The sequence below is a fragment of the Saccostrea echinata genome, unplaced genomic scaffold, assembly GCF_033153115.1.
Source record: "Saccostrea echinata isolate AGI-Se365-2 ecotype Australia unplaced genomic scaffold, CSIRO_AGI_Sech_v1 ptg000009l, whole genome shotgun sequence".
In the NCBI taxonomy this organism is placed as follows: domain Eukaryota; kingdom Metazoa; phylum Mollusca; class Bivalvia; order Ostreida; family Ostreidae; genus Saccostrea; species Saccostrea echinata.
In genome coordinates, this window is record NW_026889758.1 from 51,227,298 (window position 1) to 51,238,840 (window position 11,543).

At 31.6% G+C, this 11,543-nt stretch overlaps 1 protein-coding gene across 1 annotated transcript; it reads right to left on the bottom strand.

Moving 5' to 3' along the window:
• Positions 1 to 232: 232 nt before the first annotated feature.
• LOC133183059 (dihydroxyacetone phosphate acyltransferase-like) lies at positions 233 to 11,502 on the bottom strand. Its single transcript, XM_061317988.1, has 14 exons — positions 11,383 to 11,502; positions 7,841 to 8,037; positions 6,866 to 7,042; positions 6,422 to 6,551; positions 5,960 to 6,163; positions 5,673 to 5,824; positions 5,362 to 5,492; positions 4,891 to 5,111; positions 4,348 to 4,605; positions 3,893 to 3,972; positions 3,606 to 3,746; positions 1,956 to 2,167; positions 1,516 to 1,577; positions 233 to 1,158 (listed from the first exon to the last, which is right to left on the bottom strand). The coding sequence occupies exons 1-14, from the start codon at positions 11,417 to 11,419 to the stop codon at positions 1,076 to 1,078; spliced, it is 2,085 nt and encodes a 694-aa protein (XP_061173972.1). The 5' UTR covers positions 11,420 to 11,502; the 3' UTR covers positions 233 to 1,075.
• Positions 11,503 to 11,543: the final 41 nt, after the last annotated feature.

Here is an 11,543-nt window from a genome sequence, read left to right on the forward strand (position 1 = left end):
AATTTCTAATGACTATCAAAAGTCTCCTCAACAATGCACACTTTATCTGCAATAAATTGTGAAATTAAATCCTGTCACTTGACTAAGACATTGTCTTAGAAAAAGTGACCCAGTATATCATTCAAAATACAGACAGAAAAACCTTACCTGCTTTAAATTGCTATAAAAGAAGATAGGGACTGGGTTTAGCAAGTTCCATGTATGAATGCTGCAACAGATTTTCATGATATGAAACAAAAGATGAATTTGGGAGATATGTGTAAATGACACATTATGCATGCAGCATCAAAAATGCATACATGTTTATCTCCATAAAAAAGTTACTGGTATTGACATTCTGTAATTTATCGAATTGTCCTTATTTTCCTTACAAGCATATAATGAAATGATATGTACATTATATATTGCAGATAAGCATTTGGTACTAGCAAAATATAATGTTAAAATCTGGTATGCATGTAGCATGCTTTGTTACACACATATAAATTTAAACATTTTAAGAGTATCTTGTTAGTGATAGTGGGGGGGATGGAGTGGGGTATTTGGCAATTTCATCAAATAATCTGAACAGTCCCTGCTATTTCAGTTTTAAAATTCTGCATCTTTCATAATTAATGCACAAACCTAGCACACTCAACTGACTCCTTCATTAAGAAGTTACATGCACATGTACAGTGTATCTAAAAAAAAATATATACAGTCTAAGTGCATTTTTCTTCATGCAGTATGCTGACTGTGACAGCATAGATACGGACTACAACAATACATTAATCCTCAACATAATTATGTCAATTTTACACATTGAACAAGTAACAGTGACACTTTCAATAGACGAAAAGGCAATCAATCAGCAGGATCATTAAATAAATTTGTTATCAAAGGGAGTTGTTTTTTTTGTGCTAATTAATGTTCATAATAACAGGTATTATCATTTTTTTAGCTCTTATTATCTCTGCCACAGATTGTCAGTAGTTATCATTCAGTGACAGTCTGTCAATGACAGACATATTTTTATCACAGATTGTCAGTGTACTTATATATTTCTGTCACAGTTTGACAGTACTGGATATTTCTGTCACAGTTTGGCAGTGATGACAACTGTCTTGGATTCTACATTGATACTAGTTGTGGGAATCTGTGGAACTTCAATAAACTGCTCTGTAAATACAAAAAAATATTCTAATTTAAACTACTTTCACTATTTTACTTTAGGTATTCTATTTTTTTTTCTGATATGTAAATAACAAGTGCCTGTCAGAATATGTTTCTGAGAATAAAAGCAGGCTCTAAGACCAATCATCTCTTGCCAAAACCAGACACTTCTTGAAAATTAACATAAATCTCTACTCAGTTTTGGTTTTCTGTCTAATATTTGTAAAAGAACGGTTTTCATAATTTTCTAAATTCCAATTCTCATGAAAGTGAATGCCTTGAGCTTCATGTTTTTTTGGGTTTTTTTGGACACAATTTATAATTTTTGTTTAAACTCATATTAAAGAAGAAACAACAACATACCTAGCTGAGAACACACACTGGTCAAAACAATTGTGTTTGGGAACATGTATGTCTGTCCATCTCTGTAAATACATGTAAATCATCAAACATGAATAAACTGAGTCAATTAATATCAAGGTAATTCATAAAGCATGAATTCCTTGAGGTTCTTTGACCCTCTGATAAGATTTACAAAATAACTATTATTCCTTTATAAAACTGCCAAGTTAAAAGGCAATTTCTGTCAAATTTCCTCAACCCCCCCCCCCCCCCCCCCACCTACAAGTTATGCTAAAAGTTGCATGCTTTTTCACCATAAATTTGATGTCTATTTCTTTTGGAAAATCATTATCGTTAAAGCAGAATTTTATATGAGTGAACAGAGGTCTAATGAACCTTAAGCACTGAACATTAACAGTTTGATTTTCTTCTAAAAATCAAACAAAACATAAATATCTGACCTTTTTTCTTTCCTGACTGCCCCCATGTGTACTAGAGCATGAAGCCCATTTCCCAGTAAGTCCAAGGAGAGAACTTCAAGATTACGGACACATCGCTCCCTTAATAATCGAGCCCCAAGGGTTTGAGCTTCCCTGGATATTGTTTTTGGTGGCTTGGCTATTGGTTTATTATGAATATCTATTTGTGTTGATAATATGCATCGACAGAGTATCTGAAAAGACAAAAATTAAAATTTTTGAGGACTATGAAGAAATGCAGTCTAATATATAGGATTTTTAAAAAAGCCTGCTCTGCATGTGCATAAAACTGAAAAATTGATGCATATTACTTTACATGTAAGTTCCATGAAGTAAAAATTAATTCTTATATACTTGTAAATGCATCTGATTTTCATTCAGAATTTTTTGCACTTGTGAAGCTTCCTCAAGCAGGAGACTAAGAGAGTGTTTGCTTATTAACCATGGCATGAATTAATTAAAATGTATACACCTGTATATTAAAAATTAAATATACCGGTGTTCATGAATTTCTCAACACTAATTAGAATTTATGTGAATTTTGCTCATCTTGTACAGGAAAATAATGACTTTAACAAAAATGTAATTAATCCTTTTTTTTTTTTTATTGCTGCATATTCTTTGTTATTTCTGTATATAAACCTTTACCTAGCAGTTGCATGTATAACTCCATGAATGCATTTGCTCTCTGTAAATGCACAGATTATGAAAATTTGTGGCACATTGAGAAATCTACTACATACATGTAATACATATGCTGTTCAGGAATATACAATGTACATGTATATAGGAAAGTACATAAAAAGAATAAGTTGTAGCTTTTATTAAAAATCTCCAAAATGAAGTAAAAAGAAATGATGCTTAACAATATATTTTCAAACTTTTTAAAACTGTGAGCAACGTTCAGAATTGTGCAATAAAAATATCTCCAAATAAACATATTATTTACACATATAATTTACATGAAGGCATATATTTTGTCCATAGCAAAATGATATCTCAGTAAGCTATGACTAAAATCTACAATGTTTTCTTCATATTTGTATTTCAAAAGTTTTTAATTCTGTAAAATGAATAAAACATGCAAAAAATTATATTAAACCACAAAATTCTTTTCTTTTTTGTATGATTATATTACAAAGGTAAAATATTTCGAATGATGACATCATAACTTTTTGTGAAATATGACGAGTGAAAATGAAATGTAACAAGATGTCGGCCTAGACAGCAATGTAAACAGATACGTGTACTAAAATGGGTGTTTATAATATTGTGAATATTGTATTTGATTAATATGGAATAAAAGTGTGTTAATTAGGTAAATCTGCGGATTTATTTTCATCAATTTTTTTTTAAGACAAGCAACCGTGCACACAGTCAGCCTTTCCTGTCATTCTTGACAACATCATAGAATGCACATATAAGTAATAAACATTGTTATTCGATCAGTGAACAAAACAACATTAATAGCAATTGCTCTGCTGGCATATTTCATGATGCACCCTAACGAATCATGGAATATGCCAGCAGAGTAATTGCTTTTCATAATGCCATGTTCACTGAATAATAAGTTTTAATTTTTTAATTAAAAGAATGTTTAAATATGAATTTCAGCATCAGGCCAGCACTTACCCAGTATCCAAGAAGAAATGGTTCAAACATCTGACTGAAAAAAGTGGTGTATTTATTCTGCGATCTCTTTATCTGCACTAGGTTATCTTTTATTATGACACCGCAATTATGAGTCAAGGTCAACACAGCATTTTCAAAGTCCTACAAAAAGTGAATATGAAATCTGATTGGGAACTATTATACCAGTAATCAAAGCACAGGAATGCCAGTTTGGACTTTCATAATTTAATGAAAAGGTTTCTCTTGTCAAGATAGAATTCCAAAAAGACTGAAAAATTAAAACATACCTGTTTTGTACTACCAGGCTTAAAAATAAAATCTCGATTGAGGAGTTGCTCTAAGAAGGAGTATTTGGTAAAAAGTTCCTCTGAAAAGAAAACAGTGGTTGCAACATAGCACATTACAAATGAATCTTTTACATGTTATTTGAATCACTTATTGCATTCATACTATACACTTACAAATATAAATGTACATGTAAATGAAAACCTTTTATGCAATTCCACTAAAGTCGTATGATATAGAATATGTTCTAAACTAATGTGCCTCTGCCTTCATGTGCAGATTCCAGGGTTCTCAAAAAGAATCAACTCCTGTGATACAATGTATTAATTTTTTTTTCAAATCCTTTTTTTTATGTTCTCCCATTCTCAATGCATGACTAGTAAGCCACAATCTACAGGAATCAAAAATACGTAAATATTTTGAGAACCCTGCATGTGTAGAAGGAACACTCGCTAACCTAATGACAGGGTATCATTTGGACAGGCATTAATACTGATGGTAACCATTGCAATTCTAACAAAGACATGCATGAGTTGATTCCTATATAGAGTCAGGACAAGGTGCTGAGCAGCAGACTGCATCAACTCATCCTGAGTCCCCTTCTGGTGAGGTGCTACCACAGAAACCAGTTCTATTACGTCATCAGTGCTCACTCGTACAAAGTTTTTATGAAGATCAAGTGCACTTCTGATGATGTCATCAGCTGTCTCATTGCCTGAAAATGTCAATATACATATATTATATATTTTCATTTTTCTTTGATGGCAATCTCTACAAGGAGCATTATGGAATAAGTTGTTGGTATACAAAATTTATATCTAATCTTTTGTGTGGATAAATTACAACTATACTCCACAGTCTTGTTGGTATGGTGTCTGTTTTTGCATATAATGGTATTGGTTTGATTATTCACAAATCACTTCATGCAAGCTTATTTGTTAAGTAACCTAGAAGAAAGATTTCCTGTACAAAATTCTGTAACTTCTGTAACACCCCTTACCTGGCCAGTCTATATTTGCCCCTAAATTAAAGGCCTGCCTCTTGATCCACTCCACTTCTTTTGTCAACTGTTTGACTGTAATGCCCTCTTTATTCTGAACCAATACAGCAGCAATAAGAGACCAAGGGGAGATAACCATGTTTGACAGGTGCTTCATGACAACATCGTATCCAAGGATTTGGAGGAGCTTTGTTTCTTCTTTAGACAAACTAGCTATGTATCTAGAAATAACCAAAATGATTCTGATATACAAGTAAACTAAAAGCATGGCAATGTCTATATGAACAAAAGGCAAGAGTATTGCGGTGCGTAAGTATTCTTTCATATCAAACAGTAGCTTTGCCTATAAATACCATTTTCTTTTTAAAATTAAAATGAGGCTCGTCAGCAGGCTTTGTCTTTTATGATTCCTCTTTGTTATTTGTATACATGTACTAAATCAAAGATAGCAAACAAAAATTTCTGACCTACCTCGGAGCTAAACTGTGAACACTTCTATCCACCTTTCCTGTTGTATATTGCCTTATTGAAATTGGTTCACCAAAGTACATGTGAACATTTCCAAAATCCTCATTCAATATATTCCTTGCCTTTAATAATGCCTGAAAAAAGCAATGTCTTTATATATATTTCCCTACATATAGAAAAGTGTTATGACTTTATTGGAAGGGGAAGATGGAGTTGAAATATGATGAGAATTTATTGATAAAAAAAAAAATAATGCTGTGAAAACAACTATGATATGAGAAAAAATATTCATATTATTAGTTATAATATCTTACCCCTGTTGATTCTTTAGGTTTAGGAACTCCAAGAAGTTCATAGGCATAAAGTGTTTCCTCCAGGACCTTGTCATAACTAATACTGACTGGAAACACCATGATATCAGGGATGTGGGCCTTAAAGTAAGGCTCAAGTGATGCCGACAGCATACCTAGAAATCAATCTCTTTAAAATAAACCCAGATGAAGGAATAATGTACATTTATTTTCATCATGCTTTCATTCAACCAAACGAACTACAGTAAGTACATGAAAATTATTGAACAAAGATGATAAGGAAAATATACCGAATTTTGGTGAGTAAGATTTGAGTGTTCGACTTCGAGTTCCCTCCACGTAGAATTCAATAGGATGGTCTCCATGACAGATCTGTGTTTGTACGTACTCTGTAAACACTGCCCAGTAAAGCTGGTCATCTCCAAAACTCCTCCGTATGTAGAAAGCTCCGCAATTCCTCAACAGCCAGCCAAAGAACTTCATACTGCTGAAGTCTGTCAAAAAATAAATAAATAAATAAACTCAAAGCTGTTCAGTGTTGTGCATTTAACAAATTTTAAGATAGAAATGAAAGTTAAATGGTGCCTCATTTAACAAAGTGAAACAAAAGATATAATGAAAATATTTACTCAATGTAATTAAATTTAATCTATCTTTTAAATATATTTTTTTGCAGGCATACATGCATTTTTCAGGGTCAGAGAGGGAGGAGGAGGATATTGTGGTTGTTCAATTGCATTAAAATTTGATACCCATGGCAGCTGCAATAACTGGGAGGGGTAACTCGTAAGCAAAGAAAACAAATGAGACCAGCAGAAAATCAAAGTAACTTCTGTGTGTGGGCATCACCAATACTGGGTACTCCTTAATCATACTGTGAACCTAAAAAAAAAATGAAGATTGTAATTTGCAAAACAGTGTGCCCAGTATTCATATTCATAATGCAGTTCACTTAATCTGAATTTAGAAAAGAGCACAGTCTTAATTTGTTTACTATGTTGTGAATGGTGAAGATCAGGAAAGAACAGGAAATTATTATACTGTGAATAAAGAGTCAAACCAGGATGATAATTAAATGTATCTGTTATATAAAGTACTACTTCATAGGAATAATGTTTTCACTGTTCATTCATTAGTAGCATTTCCTTATATAAATAATTTTCACATGAACATCAGAGGATATGAAGAGGCAGGACCTTTTGTACACCTTCCTCATTGACATAAATTCTTCTGAAGAGGGCCTTCATAACTTTGACAAGAAACACTGCAAAACCCCGGATAGCATTTATGCTTAGATTGTGAGCCATTTCATTTAGGATCTCCACTGTTTGTTTGTGAATTTCCTCCATTGGCAATCCACTCTCTTCACAAACCTGTAAAAACAGTATATTCTTAGTATTAACTAAAAGCTAAAATTTGACAGAAAATTGTTATATCAATATACCTGTAAATGTCACAACATATTATCAGGTTTTGAATCTTAATACAATTCAAAACACAAATCAAGAATTTTCACATAAGTTCATCAACCAAAATTTCTTTAAACATAGTACATGTACTGGCAATTTTTGGATATGACTTCCTGAATGCCAATATTATTACATTGTCAAATGGTAACCATTTATTTACAATAATGACAAACATCAAGAGCAAAAAGACATAAGGTTGAATGTCATAATTTTTTAAATACATACACTTTTTAATTATTTGTGCCTTCATTGTCTATTCAAAGAACCAAGAAAAAGAATAATATTTAAGTTAGATCAATGAAAAATTTTGAAAATGAATTCCTTTAACATATGTTAAAAATTAATCAATTTTTGATTGATCCCATCACAATATAGGCCTCATCCTTTATGAAGAAATGGTGTGTCATCACTTAAACATTCTTTATGTGGACATTTTTTCCCTTCCCCATTTTTTAGTCAAATTTTCCTTTACATTGTATTCTCATAGTAAAAATTCAAAACTGGAAAAATAAACTGCAATGATTAAAAAAAAAAACAACAAAAAACAAAAAAAAAAAACAAGTGAGATTGAATTACAAAAGAAAAAAACAAACAAAAAAAACCCCCATTAAATTTGTGATCATAAAAAATGATTGTATACATGTTAACTGTAAACATTCATGACTATCAACTATGACAATGTTTCTGATGATTGACACTTGCCTGTTCTATGGCATACTTGACTCTATCACTGTGTAGTACATGTTTCTTGATCTCTTCAGGTGATCTTGGTTTGTTTTCTTTATAAAGAGGAACATCTCGAGTGTGCCATGCCCATTTTGCATCACTGGAGTGACGACGGTCCTCGAGAATGTCCTCAAAAATATCTTTTTGCTTCCCAGAAACAAGTTTTGGGTCATCTAAAAAAATAATAAATGTTACAAAGGAATGCTAAGCTGCATAAAATAAAATAAAATGTATAAATAGTAGGGATATCAATTTTGTCAATAATTCATAATCGAATATTCAATGAATGTTTTCGAATATATTCGAATATTCAATAAAATAAATAAATCTGTTTTATTTTGAATATGCATCATCCTACTCTCATGAAAGGTTTAGCGTAGGTATACTTATATTGGAAGTAAAATTGAATGAAGACATTTGTAGGTGTACAATAAGAAATTCCATTTGATATTTGTCAATGTTTGAAATAAATAATTGATTTAAAAGTAGAAAAGTATAATTTTAACTAATGAAATGTGTATCTATAGTAGCTCCAACTGAGGAAGCAGTCATCTTACAAAAGGCAAGATAGTCGTAACGGTAAACTGTTCAGATTTCAATAAGTGTAATAATGTACAATTATCTGCCTAAAAAGAGATATGATTATAATCTTTGATATAATGTAAACAAATATTTCCATAGACAATTTTCCTAGATAATTAACTAATTTCCCGATAATGAATATAAAATTCAGGATTATGTACAACCCGAGATAATCAAGTAATTTACACATTTATTCTGAAATTAGGCCCTTTACAATATTAATTACAGATTAATTCTATCGGACATTCATTCAATGATCAATTAATTTTATTTTGATAAGTATACTCTTTACGCATTTTAGACATTCTTAGATTTCATTTTTGTCCTCCATTCTAGATCCGATCGTATCTAACAAATAAAAACTGTGAAAGTACGTTTTGTATTATACATAAAACATTTTTGTACAATTCTTTAACACCTTACTCAAAACAATATACATGTAATTTAGTAAATCTAAAAGATAAGAAAGTAGTGAAAGAAATCAGGCGATCGAAATTGATCGCTAGTAAATCAAACAGGGATAATTCCAGCACTGTTCTAACCAAAATTTATCAATCACAGTACTTCTTTTTATGAAATCTGAAAAACACAGAATATTCGAATCTTAAATTCATATTCAAATATCAACTCATCGAATGAATATTCGAATGTTCGAATATTCGTTGCCATCCCTAATAAATAGGCATCATTGTTGCAATATGCCACAAATAAATCAGATAATCTCCTGTTTTGAAAAAGAAATAAAAATCATCCATGAGGGTGGGATGAAAGAAAATTATGCAATTTATAGCTTTTATTATTCAAATTTTTAAAAAACTGTAAGCTTTTCATCTGGGTCATAGGAAAGCATAATTTGAATTAATAATTAATAAGTGCAGTAAATGGCACTGAATGCAACAATGCAAGCTCTTAAAGTGAGGAGTGGGCAAAGAGAAACTGTTGCACATTGATTTAAGCAATTTTTTTCACAATAACCTCGCTGCCCACAATCCACCGCAAACTGCACATGGCTGCCCAAACTACATTCTTGCAACAACCAAATAAAAAGCCTATTAAATAGAAACTTGCCTTGCTTTCATTGAAATTGCAGATACCTAATAGAGTACACCAAGTCTTGATGTTTTAAATATTTTTCATATCATAAAAAAATTTAACCCCTTAACTTATTAGGTAGGGGTAATATTTTTTGTGATAAGAAAAATGAATAATGTCAAGTATCTGTGCTTTTAAGACTCCATTGTGGAAATTACAACTAACATACAATATCGTATGATGTCAGGGTCACATTAATGCAAGAATCTGCATAAAAGATGCAGGAAAATTATTTGGGATGCAATATTGGTAAAAACTGTGCATCCATAGACTAATGACTGGTCGCACCCTTATTAGTGAGAGAATTTGGGGGTCTTCGAAAATCAGAGATTTTATATGTCAGAATTTGTCCAAAACATGTTGAATCAAAAACTTCCTGTAATTTCATAAAGTTTATCCAGTAAAAACATTTTCTTGAACCTATTTCTATTTTTTTTTTAAAAAAGGGATATATGACCATAGTGTCGCAATGCGGCATGCCAAATCCCAATAGCTATAAACACGTGGTAGCAGTTTTTCACACTTTTGAATCTTCTGTTTTATCTAGGAAGCATAATTACTGCTTGTATATACAATTTCACTTGATTATATCGTGATTTTCACCAAGTGCAGACAATTAACCAAACTTCCTTCACATTTTGTCATTTAAATGGCTCAGGTATTAATGATTTTGTAAGGAAAAATATGAGAACTTCGGAATCTTTAACCCAATGCATGGCGAGTCTGTAAAGTTTGAGAATATTTCTATTTGTTATAGATATTCTTTAAAAGAAGGATGAACTTACAATACTCAGGGGTGCTAAAGGGGTTTACTAAAAAAAGTAATAAAAAGAAGGCAAAAACAACATTTGAGAGGTGTATAAAGATTTGTAGAATAATTGATTGTTACAGAAGATGAAATTGTGCTCGTCCTAACCAGGGACTTGTATACTTAGTCAGGTCCAGGAAAATCACTATATTTAGCTATATAGCTTAATTTAGCTATATAGCTTTATTTACCTATATAATATAGCTTTATTTAGCTATTTTAGAATAAGTTTTTGTTTAATGAAAAGCAAAAAAAAAGTCGCATGAAAATTATGGCTGATATTTTATTAAAAAGGTTTGATAAAAACAACCTAGGGCATAGATAGTAAAAACATTGTCTCTTTTAAACACTTTTTAACCAAAAAATGCATCTCTATTGTTTGGATAGCTGTCCATTACTGGAAGTGCGATGAGGCATGACTAAGTGTGATTGCCTTGCATTGTGCTGAATTATTACCAATCAATTATCTTGTTGACCAAAACTGCTTTTCTTTGTTAAAGTAGCTGCTTATTCACAGATTAACTGTTATACATAGCCCCAAAACTTTTAGATCTTTGATTGCAATTGCACAAAAGGAGAAACATTTTTAAAAGTGGGTTTTTGGTGAATTGTTTTCAGTCCATTTCAAAGTTGAAAACTAATACTGCCTCATTATGCGACTTTTTGTCTGCTTTTCATAAAACAGAAATTTACTCTGAAATAGCTAAATAAAGCTATATTATATAGGTAAATAAAGCTATATAGGTAGATTTAGCTATATAGCTAAATATAGTGATTTTCCTAGACCTGTTAGTATATAGGTCCCTGTCCTAACGGTTTCACCGTTGAACATACTAAGTACACATCTATGCTGGTCCCAATAGTCGCACCGTCAAACATTATCTTAACCAAACGATCTTAATTCCAGACATCTCCAACCACTGTACAGATTTTCATAAAAATCATGACAGAAAAAACTGGAAAAAGTTGGGTGTTGTCTGCAAATTGTCGGTTAAAGGGCAAGTGTTGTTCCCTGTATGTCGGGGTATATGTTTACCTTTCTTTATCCAGGAATTCCTGGACTGTCCTGACATAATGGATGATTTGCACAAAAATACACGTCCAAGTCCAATATTCCAAAGTTTAGATGTTGTTTGCTTGGAAGCCGATCGTATGATGTTCAGGGTCATTCGTCTCAAAATCTTACAAATCAAAAAA

Coding starts and splice junctions, on each gene's coding strand:
- LOC133183059 (XM_061317988.1), bottom strand. CDS start 11,419: ATGTCAGGACAGTCCAGGAATTCCTGGATAAAGAAAG. Junction 8,038..11,382: donor GAATTCCTGGATAAAGAAAG/GTAAACATATAC, acceptor TTATTTTTTTAG/ATGACCCAAAACTTGTTTCT. Junction 6,164..6,421: donor AGTTATTGCAGCTGCCATGG/GTATCAAATTTT, acceptor ATTTTTTGACAG/ACTTCAGCAGTATGAAGTTC.